Here is a 12,021-nt window from a genome sequence, read left to right on the forward strand (position 1 = left end):
ACGAGTAGTGTATTTTAATCAAAACACTATTTATTGCTGTTGCTTTTCTCCCCCAACATGTTTTTCTTTTTCTTTTTTTTTTTTTCACACTCGGTTATACGCTTGATCGGAGACTCTCCAGCCATTAGTATGCATTATTACCACACTTCTCACACTAATCAACTAGATTTCCCTTGCGTTTTTCAACACAATTTTTTTTTTCTCTTCCTCTCTCTTTTTTTTTTTTTTTCAATTTAAATACAATCCACTGTCCGCTTAAATTATTGCATTTGAGAATTTTCTTTTACCCTTCTTGTTCTTTTTCTTTTCTTTCTTTTTCTTTTTTTCGTATTGTTTTCCTATAACAACCATTCAAGACTATTCCAATTGCAATTAACAATTATCCAAAATGCCTTCTCTTGATGAATTAACTATCAGTACAATTAGAGGTTTGTCAGTCGACGCCGTTGCCGCTGCCAACTCCGGTCATCCAGGTGCCCCATTGGGTTTAGCTCCTGCTGCCCATGTTGTTTGGCAAAAAATGAAGTTCAACCCAAGAGACCCAAACTGGATCAATAGAGATAGATTTGTTTTATCCAATGGTCACGCTTGTGCTTTGTTATACTCCTTGTTGGTGTTATACAAATTTGATTTAACTGTCGATGACTTGAAGCAATTCAGACAATTGGGCTCTAAAACTCCAGGTCACCCAGAAGCCACTGATACTGCTGGTGTCGAGGTCACCACCGGTCCATTGGGTCAAGGTATTTCAAATGCTGTTGGTATTGCTATTGCTCAAAAACAATTTGCCGCCACCTACAACAAGCCAGATATTACCCTTTCTGACTCTTATGTCTACACTTTTGTTGGTGATGGTTGTTTGATGGAAGGTGTTGCTTCTGAAGCTTCTTCTTTGGCTGGTCACTTGCAATTGAACAATTTAATTGCTTTCTGGGATGACAACAGAATCTCCATTGATGGTGACACTGCTGTCTCTTTCACTGAAAATGTCCCAGAAAGATACAGAGCCTACGGTTGGAATGTTCTTGAAGTTCCAGATGCTAACACTAATATTGAAGCCATTGGTGCTGCTGTTGAAGAAGCCAAGAAATCTACCGATAAACCAACTTTGATTAGATTGGTTACCACCATTGGTTATGGTTCCTTGAAACAAGGTTCTCATGATGTGCACGGTTCTCCATTGAAGCCAGATGATATCAAACAATTGAAGAAAAGCTGGGGCTTCAAGGAAGATGTTGACTTTTTCATTCCAGAAGAAGTTTCGGAATACTTGGCCAAGCACGTGTCTGAAAACCAAAAAGTCCAAAAAGAATGGGAAGCTAAATTTGCTCAATATAAAGAAAAATACCCTACTGAAGGTGCTGAAGTCCAAAGAAGATTGGATGGTAAATTACCAGAAGGTTGGAAAGAACACTTGCCAAAATACACTCCAGCTGATAAACCATTGGCTACCAGAAAATTGTCTGAAAATGTTATTAATGCTTTACATGGTAAGATTCCGGAATTTATTGGTGGTTCCGCCGATTTGACCGGTTCCAACTTGACCAGAGCTCAAGGCTCGGTTGATTTCCAACCACCATCTACTGGTTTAGGTAGTTACGATGGTGTTTACATCAGATATGGTGTTAGAGAACATGGTATGGGTGCTATCATGAATGGTATTGCTGCCTTTGGTGCCAACTACAAGAACTACGGTGGTACTTTCTTGAACTTTGTTTCCTACGCTGCTGGTGCTCTTAGATTATCAGCTTTGTCCCACCATCCAGTCATCTGGGTTGCCACCCACGATTCCATTGGTTTGGGTGAAGATGGTCCAACCCATCAACCTATCGAAACTTTGGCTCATTTCAGAGCTATTCCAAACTTGTCTGTGTGGAGACCAGCTGATGGTAACGAAGTTTCTGCTGCCTATGCTGCTGCCATTGAGTCTACTTCTCATCCATCTGTTATTGCCTTGACTAGACAAAACTTGCCACAATTGGAAGGTTCATCAATTGAAAACGCCTTGAAAGGTGGTTATACTCTTGTCAAGAAAGATAACCCAGATGTTATTATTGTTTCTTCTGGTTCTGAGGTTTCTATTTCAGTTGCTGCTAGTGAAGAATTAGCCAAACAAGGGGTTAATGCCAATGTTGTTTCCTTACCAGACTTTTTCACCTTTGACAAGCAATCTGACGAATATAGATTGTCTGTTCTTCCAGATGGTGTTCCAATCTTGTCTGTTGAAGTCATGTCGACCTTTGGATGGTCTAAATACTCTCATGAGCAATTTGGCTTGAATAGATTTGGTGCCTCAGGTAAAGCTGGTGATTTGTACAAGCACTTTGAATTTACTCCTGAAGGAATTGCTGAAAGAGCCCAAAAGACTATCAAATATTACGAAGGTAAACAATTGTTGTCTCCTTTAGACAGAGCTTTCTAAGCAAGAGGTAATATGTAGTTGATTTATAATAATAGCGATACATTTCTTTATTTGGCGATGCTTTCCTGTCTGATTCTGTAGAGAGAGAAGAACTTCCAACGGGATTGTGCAAGATTCACTAAGTTATCGAGTATGAAGGCATGTTGATAAGCAGGCAATACTTTTCGTATATTTTTGCAAGATCAGAATAATATTGGGCGACTCCTTTTTTTTTTTTGTGTGTGTGTTGCAAAAATGGCTCACATAACTCTACTCCCTAACATGAAATAACCGCTTTCATCAGAAGCCCAATAAGGACACTCCACTGAGAAACAAATTTCGAAACTTTATCCTTTCTTTATTGAAGGACTGAAACTATATGTAGACACTAACTATGTAAAAAAAAAATATAACAAATAACATCAAAGTATCAAACCTTCAAATGCGCCTAAGCTCAACTTATTTAATAAAAATTCAAACACACCTGTTGTCATTATTTATTTTCGTTGCCGTCATCATTCATTATTATCTTAATTAGCATGAATGTGCTTATTTGGTGGTGTCCAAGACGTATCTACCCAAAATCTTACCTTCTTCCATCAATTTGTAAACTTCTGGTAATTCAGATAAACCAACAATCTTGATTGGACATTTGATCAAACCTCTTGAGAAGAAGTCAACGGCTTCAGCAGTGTCTTTTCTGTTACCAACGTATGAACCTTTGATTTGAATAGATTTGACAACAGAATCAAAAACTGGAGCAGAAACTTTAGCGTGTGCTGGCAAACCAACCAAAACAACTTTACCTAATGATCTAACGTATTCAACAGATTGGTCGATAGCTTTTTCAGAAACGGAGACATTGATAACACCATGTGGACCACCGTCAGTGGCTTTCTTGACAGCTGCAACAATATCTTTTTCTTTGGTGAAATCAATGTAAGCTTCAGCACCTAATGATTTGACGAATTCACCTTTGTCTTCACCACCATCGATGGCAAGAACTCTGTAACCCATAGCCTTGGCATATTGGACAGCTAAAGAACCCAAACCACCAGCGGCACCAGAGATAGCGACCCATTGACCAGCTTGCAAGTCAGCAGTCTTTAAAGCTTTGTAAACAGTGACACCAGCACACAATATTGGAGCAACATTGGCCAAGTCAGTACCAGCTGGGATTCTGGCAGCTTGAACGGCATCAGCAGTAGCATATTGTTGGAAAGAACCATCGTGGGTGTAACCGGATAAATCAGCTTGAGCACAATTTGGTTCGGCACCAGCTTGACAGTATTCACAGTTCAAACAAGAACCATTCAACCATTTGATACCAGCAAAATCACCAACTTTCCAGCCTTTGACATTTTCACCCAAGGCAACAACAACACCAGCACCTTCGTGACCACCGACCAATGGCAATTTGGTAGCCAATGGCCAATCACCTTTCCAAGCGTGTAAATCAGTGTGACAGACACCGGAGTATTTAACATTAATTAATAATTCATTTGGCTTTGGTTTTGGGACTGGGATATCTTTGTATTCCAATTTACCTCCGTTGGTTTCAAAAACAACAGCTTTTTGAGTAGTTGGGATTGACATAGTATAATTGAGTTAGATTTAATATGAAGTAAATAACAATTAATTAGGGGTTATAGAAAACTAATTGATTGATAAGTGAAAATAACTAAGTTAAAAATTGTTGAAAATTTGGAGGAATGGGAAGGGGGTATTTATAGTTTTTATCCGGAAAGAAAATATCGTATTAAACTGGGTGATTTATAGGAGATAAGCTTATAAAAGTAATCGGCACACAAGGGAGATTAGGGGGAGGGGGGAAATGGGCAGAAAGAATGAAAAAAAAAAAAAACCGAACGCCCAGCAAATCAGATGGATGAGGAGCAATCAGACTCCGTGAGGGTGGCTCAGCATCACAAAACGAAATTATTCATTGTGTTCTTTTTTTAATTCAACTTGCTTCTAATAATTGGGGTGAGAAAGTAATTGTTTTGTCTTTTCATCTCATGCATAGCATATTATTACTTGTAATTAACTTCTCCACACCGGATCGATGGTGACAATGGAAGATGGTTTAAACTCCCTAATATGTGTATGGTGTCAATTGAATTGTAAATGTTTCTGTGTGTATGCCTGTGTGTGTTGTTTTTTAGTAAATTAGTTGATTAGTAGTGCAATTTTTGTGTCATTTGAAGTGAAACTATGTTTGGTATTTGCAAAGGAATTTCATGATTATTTCTTGGTCGTCTGGCGTGGAATGTTCTAGCTATTTTCTGGTATTATCACTACGGCTGATGATTTCCCGACAACTGAAAATTAACCAAAAAAAAAAAAAAAAATCATCCGACCAGTTAAACATAAAAGCTTAAAAGTGACATCAACCGTATGATCAAATCACTGAAAAGCTAAATTATGAACTATTCTCTATTCAATATTATTCCGTAACTGCGATTAGGTTTCCAAACAAGACTTTGTGTTTTATTTCATGGGGCTTACTCGTTCAAAAAAAAAAAAAATGTTAGTCGAATAGCCAGTTGATGAAGTGGTGCTTGTCTTTTTCGTTTTTTCGGACATTGCTGTTGATTTTTATTCCTCGGACTTAAACACAGTTCCTAATTCCATCTTTAATGTCATTGCATGGAGATTCTACTATTCAAGCTAGCCCCACACAACTCAAAGTATAAGATCAAAGCATTCATTTCCAAATAAAGAGATATAGAATTGAAATTGTTGAGTTTTGTGTCGTCAAAAACTGTTAAATTTTTGATGCAGATAGTTTGATTCGAAGTTTATCGAGGAGACCAAACCTAAGCCAACAAATACGTACATGTAGTCACGACAGAAAACTACTCGAAACCATCACCCGATCTGACTGTTCAAAGCATATTGCATAGGAAACTAAAATACTTTAAAAGTTTATCGATACTTATTTCTGTGAAAAATACACACCTATTCAAATTAAAAAAGTGCCCATTGGTATCGTAATCCCACCAAAAGCTTCAACTCTTGCCGAAACGAGCCAAATATTAAGAGCATCATCAAACGAAAATTATGAAGATATAAAGGAATTAGTATGCATCAGAAAACAGTGTATATATGATTATCATGATCCAGAAAAAAAAAAGCCTGTTCCCAAATCACTACTTCATTAATAAACTATTTGTTTTGGATCCCATTTTTCATTTTGGATAAAATCAATCAACGATTTTGATCCTGTTTGGAGCAATGGATGGCCACTCACAACAATCAAAAATTTTTCTAAGCCTTGTCTTCTTTTTTCAATATTCAAATCATTGAATTTATTCAGATTCAAAAATATCTTCCCTGGTAATGGTGGGATTATTACTCTGGTGGTTTCTTGCTCCAAGATCTTTCGAAAGGCAACAAAGTCGCTATACCTTCTTCGAATCCGACTCTCTCTTTTCTTGAATGCAGGGATGTTGGTTCGACAAATGATCTCGTAATCAGTGAATAAATTCAGGCCGTACCCATGAGTTAATGGGTTTTTCACCTCTATTTCAAGAAAATTCTCTGGTTCGCCATATATCTCATTAAACGACTGGGACTTGTTCTTGGGTGACGTGTTAATCACGTCACTAATCGGCTGGAACGGTTTTGACATGGGGAGTGTGGAACTAAACAAATGTAACGATTGGAGATTGTTGAGATAAGGTGAATAAGTATTTTCGTTTATGTTAGTTCTGTGTGGGCGTTGCGTTTAAGATGAAGGGTTGAGACTAGTTGACGCGGGACACATTCTCTCTCGCTCTCCCCAAGCTTCTCTGTTTTTTTTTTTTTTTGTATTGTCCTCTATTTATTTTTGAGGAATGATCGAGTGGTTGATAAACAATAGAGCCACAACACACGACCACATATCCTGCGAAACTACAGTCTCACCTTAGTAAATTTACATTCGGACTTGTCGATTTCAAACTGAAGAAATACTAAATTTTATATTACTAAACTAATAAAGTCAAACTAAATGTGTAAGAAAAAAGTAAACAAAGAGAGCAGTTTCTCTCTTTGATAGATGAAGTAAAATATAAAGACATGCCAGTTCAGAATAAACACCTTAAATGAAAACTCTAATCATAAACATTAAACACCATGGCCGTTACAAAGCATAACATTCACTTTTTTAATACAAGAATCCTCTGTTACCTGGAGCACCAACCATCTTGTTGTTGACATCGACCATTACATGTGGCCATCCGAAAAAGCAAGCAATACCAGTGGCCCACATGGCAAAGTCTGGAATACGACGTAAATAGTATTTGTATTGAGGTGTGACTCTTATTTGTTGAGATAATCTGATAGCAGTTGGTGACATTGTAAGTATAGTTGTTTGTAAGATTGATATGAATAGTTATATGTTAAAAAGTGGTTCTTTTATCAATGGTTAAGCAAAATAAAAAGAATTAAGAGAAAAATAATATAAGGCGGAATGGAAGGTTTGCTGAATCTATTTATACCACAACACAACTTGAAACAAAGCAAACCGATATCCAAGAAAACCAAGATGGGCCATGTATATTTAGGTATGATTTGATTGGATAACAGATTAAAACTATGTAATGGAAAGGGACAACTATTGTTGTGCATCTCAGAATCAGCAGATGTATGTATGACAATGTATGTTATAATTTTTTGTTCTGGTAGTTCTTGCCTAAATTACGTGGGTGCAAAAAGAAAAAAATATGACTGGGAGACAAACAATTTTGCGGGAAAAAAAAAAAAAACAGGAATTTCTTTGTTCTGAAGCAAAAGTGGTTCGATTATTTGAGAATTTCTTTTTTTTTTCTTCTTCTTCTTTATTTACGTGGATTCAAACCCCATAGGTGTCGGGTTTTTGTTTTGCTTTACTTTTTGGGTATTCAACCCCATATTCGATATGCACACAGTTTCTGGCCACCAATAGATAATGGATGGGTCCAACATTTTCTGGAATAGATTATTTAGCTCTGTCTTTTTTTCCGTTAGTTGGGGGCGGGGCGGGGCGGCGATATATTTGTTTCCCAGTAACGGCCTCGCTTGAACTAAAAAAAAAAATCACCTGATGAGATTTATGGTGTTTAGTGACAACTACACCAGAAGTTTGTCATGAGGGAAATAGACTCACACATCCTAGTTATTCCGTAGATAAAGTCACAAAGTGTAGAAGCATTCAAACTTTGGTCCTGATCCAGAATCCTGTAACAGACCGAAAAAAAAAAACACAGTTTCCAAACTTTGCAACTGGACCACCTTTTGGTTTTCGTGATTTTTGCCCCGACAATTCTCTTACAAAGAGTTTACGTTTTGTGAACATTATTAAACTTGATTTGACAGTACCATATAATTGAAGTATATTTTGAAATGTGATAACTATATAAAAAAAAAAAAACAATCAAACATATTTCCTAATTTATGTATATAACAAACACATACCATGCTAAATTCCCTAAAGTTTAAAACTAGAACAAAAATGACAAAAAAAAAAACAAATTAACCCAGCAATTTTCAGTTGCCTAAGATTGTTTTTCTTTCTCCATCATTTGTTGTTGTAAATCAAAGGTATCGGCATGAACGTCACCATCTTTAACCACAGCAACTCTCATGGTTGCCAACAAGTTGTGAGCAGCGTTCGAATGAGCATACACAGCACCGTTGAAAGCCTTTGTGGCGTCTTTACCCAAAGAAGCCCTAACAAGAGCTTGACCACCGGGGTGTTCTTTAATGAAGTCCTTAACATTGTGAATTATACCAGAAATTATAATCAATCCTTCCTGTTTAGCTCTTTCGTTGAATTCTTCTCTAGTCCACACAGGCAATTTCTCAATTTCTGCACCCCAGTTCAATTTAGCCTTCATTCTATCAAGCTTCTTTTGTTGTTGCTGGACTAAGCCTTGTTCAATGGCATTCTGGGAAAACTTCTTCAAGTTCCAAGCCAACCCAAGTTTAGATAAACACCAAATGGTGACCTTGGTTGGATCGTACTGGTACCACTTCAAAGCATTTCTGTAATCACTAGGGAACTCATGATGGAAGTTATGGTAACCTTCACCAAATGTCACAAATGCCGTCAACACGTGATCACGTGGAGTTCTTCTATCGTCAAAAGGTTGGACACCAATCCAATGGGCCAAAGAGTTGACACAGAAAGTGGCTTGTTGGATGGCAAAACATTTCAAAATACCAGCATAAATGAATCCTCCCCAATAGTCACCCCAACCTAACCCAGCAACCAAAGTTGGGAAAACAAATGCAGCTGCAACCATGATCAACAAATAATGTCTGTGTTGGAAGGTGACAACCCAGTCGGCAACAAGGTCGGAAATATCGGCTCTAGCTCTGTTTTTAGGGTTGGCTTTAGTCAACATCCATCCCATGTGGGAAAACCAGAACCCTCTTCGGGCATCGTATGGGTCTCTCGAAGTATCGGTGTATCTGTGGTGAATACGGTGAGAATGACCCCACCATTTTATTGAACCTTCAATGGCACCAGCACCGAAGAAGGCAAAGAAAAGTCTCACTGGCAAAGCGGCATCATATGATTTATGAGAATACAAACGATGATAACCAGCAGTAATTGAAACACCACTGAATGCATACATGACAAATGCCAACACTATAGTCTTCAATTGTGGTGGGTAATACCACGCACAGTAAGCTCCAAATGCAGGGATGAAAACAACCAAAACCATATTAAGCCAATTTATTTTTTGGAAAAAATTGCTTAAAGTCCATGGCTCTTCTGAAATGTGCTTTCTGTTGGCGTATTTTGCCTTTTCTCTGGCATCCTTTTCTGCCAATGATTCCATTGAATCCTTGGTGATTTCTTCAGCAGTGACTTTGACTAAATCGGAGGTACCCATTAATCTACCACCTAACCCAGCAGCCACCACTCTGGGCACTTTCTTATTAGTACCAGCGGCAATGGCATTCAATTTAGTGATATCAACAGTTTCAAGTTGTTCAACTGTAGTCATTGTGAAATACTAGTATGTCTTCTAAATTCTTGTAATAACAGTAATGTGTTACTTGATCGATGACTTTTAGACGTTCTGTAGTTTAGTATCAACTTCGATATCAGTTGGTTAGTGGTATACTAATGAAACGTGGATTCGATGAAGAAGAAGAAGAAGAAGAAGTGAAAAAAAAAAAAAAAAATAAGCAGGACAAAGAATTGAAAAAGGGATATATATAACTAAGGTTGTTATAAGTATGATTTTGCAGTTTAAAATTATTGGGTTTGAGAAGAAGAGAAAAAAGAAATTTTCTTAAGTCCTTTACTCATAACTTTGCCTCTGATACAGAAACATTCAGACGCAAAGTTCCCAACAAAATTAAGATTTGTTGTTCTTGTTGAGCACATTAAACACTTGTATACCGGATTTAACCAGCTCACACGCACGCCCTTAATTGTTTTTTTGTCAATTCCTTAGACTTATAAGCTAGGATAGGGGGAGTGGTGGATAAAAGGAGACGAAACATGATAACAATTCCTATAGCAACCATTAGCTGAGTCACCTTATAACATCGCCAACAAAAAAAAAATTGGTGGTTAAAATGGTTCCATTTTTCTTTTTCTAGTATGTTGTTGCTTTATTATTTATTCAATGGTTAGTTTGGCAACTGCTGGTACACATCAATAATGTCAGAGGATTATTGAGCCAGCCAAAGTTGTTCTTGAAAAACTGGGTCAAAAAAAAATTCAACAAAATTCCTCTACAACGTTTCTTAGTGTGTGGGATTCTACTAGGATGTCTATTATTTTAGTCCCCTTTCTTTTGAGTTAGGGGGGTGCGAATAATCGGTGAGAGTGGACTCTTAATTGCTTCCTAATTGGGTCAACTTATCAGTTTAATTATATTGGTGTGGTTTTTTTTTTTTTTTTTTTTTTACTTTCATCCTCTGATAATTTTGAATGATATAGCCACATGTTAAACTTTCGAGGATAGTATTGTTATTTTCTAGGAGTCAGTTTGATTCCGAGGGATCTTCGATATCGTTAATTTAAGGTTATTTTGAAAGTTATTCGGTCCCACACATAAACGTTTGGAAAAACTTAAAAATAATTGTACCACATTATCTCTTTCCGTGTGGTTTGTCTTGAACACATCTTTTCTCTCTTCCGTATAAACAGGAAGAGTGTGTTAAGAGATAAAAGAAATTGATTGTTCTTTATTTTTCCTCTTTAGAATTGTAGACGTGGTAAATATTTAGTAGGATATTGTTGATCAGTTTATTACAAGGCCAATAACGTTCAGATTATTCTATAGCACCCTATTGAACGTTTTCGGGGAGAGAAAGAAACGTAAGATTGATGCAAAATCTATACTCGATCGCGTCTTTGTCTCAAAATTATTTTTGGACGCAAAACTTTAGATCAATTTTTGTCCTAAAAAATAAACAAATAAATAGAATAATAGAAATAGGTCCATACCCACAACCTTTGAAATTAGCAAGGATTTATTGCTTCTTCATTTGAATGCAATAATTCATAGTCATTCCGAACAGGGGAGCAACCTTGGAAATTACATTCATTATTATAGACGTGTTTGTACTCTCCGTTCATAAGCAACAGGGAATCACCAAAAGCAAATTACAAAACATACTACAACATCTCTTGCAATTATGAATGTTCCTGACCAGGAAATCGTTTTTGAGATACAATCTATGTTTTTCTAAATATGCCAGGTACCAAATGAAATATACTGCTATTCCCCATTCCATTGGCGATAATGATAATTTCCAAAATTGATCAAACAATTTCAAACGAGAATAAAATCTTTAAAATTATAAAACGAACCAATAAAACAACCTATAGAAAGTTTCATTATTTGGAGTGTGTGGCGGTCCCGTGTTTTACCGTTAATCGAATGATTTCATATTTTGAGCTTTTTTTTTTTTCTGGCAGAGTATGTATTGTCTATAGGTGATCGCACAATAAGTACGATGACGACCATTGTAGGTAGGAAACGGAATCAACATCCCGCATACAGCTCACGGTTGAAAAAGAGCAAACACAGCAAAGGCAGAGTAGTAGTAGTAGTAAATCAAACTAAACTAATTACAGTGAGTGACCATGTGGAATGAGTTGCCATTTATGCGGTTGATGGTATAGTTTATTTTTTATTGAATCACTGTACCATGCCATCATGGCCAGTCTTATTTACTCCGCATTGGTGGTCACAGGGTTTTGGGCTGCGCGGGCGGGGGTGCTTGTTGCGACTGGCACGTGGATGAAATCATCTTTCGACTAAAATCGCATTCTTCACCCAAAACGAACAGTCAATTGTCACACTAAAAGCAGAATTGCATCACTCACTCACTAGAATGACCAATTACAAAGACAGATATTGAGTAATGTCGTCTAAGGTAATTGCAATGTTTGCCAGCAACAGGCCTTTGTATTATAGTAAAACAAACGTTCAAACATACTCCAAGGTGAAAGATCAATTATTCAATGGCTATCCCTAAATGCTATTCTATAAACCAACGGGGTAGTTTTGCTAACGGTCAATAAAAAGTACACTAGATGCAAGAAGCATCCAACTGACAACTGACATCTATATCAATCATTCAAAAGAGTTTGCAATAACTCAGTAAGACATACCATCTCCAAT

General features: G+C 37.0%; 4 protein-coding genes across 4 annotated transcripts; 1 reads left to right on the forward strand and 3 right to left on the reverse strand. All coding sequences in view use genetic code 12, as the record gives it.

The window, feature by feature from the left end:
* Positions 1-388: 388 nt before the first annotated feature.
* CD36_07840 (transketolase, putative) lies at positions 389-2,422 on the forward strand (the record flags this gene model as incomplete). The annotated part of the gene is made up of 1 exon (XM_002417385.1): positions 389-2,422. The coding sequence occupies one exon, from the start codon at positions 389-391 to the stop codon at positions 2,420-2,422; it is 2,034 nt and encodes a 677-aa protein (XP_002417430.1).
* Positions 2,423-2,950: 528 nt separating this feature from the next.
* CD36_07850 (40 kDa allergen, putative) lies at positions 2,951-3,997 on the reverse strand (the record flags this gene model as incomplete). Its single annotated transcript, XM_002417386.1, has 1 exon — positions 2,951-3,997. One exon carries the CDS (start codon positions 3,995-3,997, stop codon positions 2,951-2,953), a length of 1,047 nt encoding a protein of 348 aa, XP_002417431.1.
* A 1,564-nt stretch (positions 3,998-5,561) lies between these two features.
* Positions 5,562-6,035, reverse strand: CD36_07860 (sorting nexin, putative; the record flags this gene model as incomplete). Its single annotated transcript, XM_002417387.1, has 1 exon — positions 5,562-6,035. One exon carries the CDS (start codon positions 6,033-6,035, stop codon positions 5,562-5,564), a length of 474 nt encoding a protein of 157 aa, XP_002417432.1.
* Positions 6,036-7,920: 1,885 nt separating this feature from the next.
* CD36_07870 (fatty acid desaturase, putative) lies at positions 7,921-9,381 on the reverse strand (the record flags this gene model as incomplete). The annotated part of the gene is made up of 1 exon (XM_002417388.1): positions 7,921-9,381. The coding sequence occupies one exon, from the start codon at positions 9,379-9,381 to the stop codon at positions 7,921-7,923; it is 1,461 nt and encodes a 486-aa protein (XP_002417433.1).
* Positions 9,382-12,021: the final 2,640 nt, after the last annotated feature.

The sequence above is a fragment of the Candida dubliniensis genome, chromosome 1 (assembly GCF_000026945.1).
Source record: "Candida dubliniensis CD36 chromosome 1, complete sequence".
NCBI lineage: Eukaryota > Fungi > Ascomycota > Pichiomycetes > Serinales > Debaryomycetaceae > Candida > Candida dubliniensis.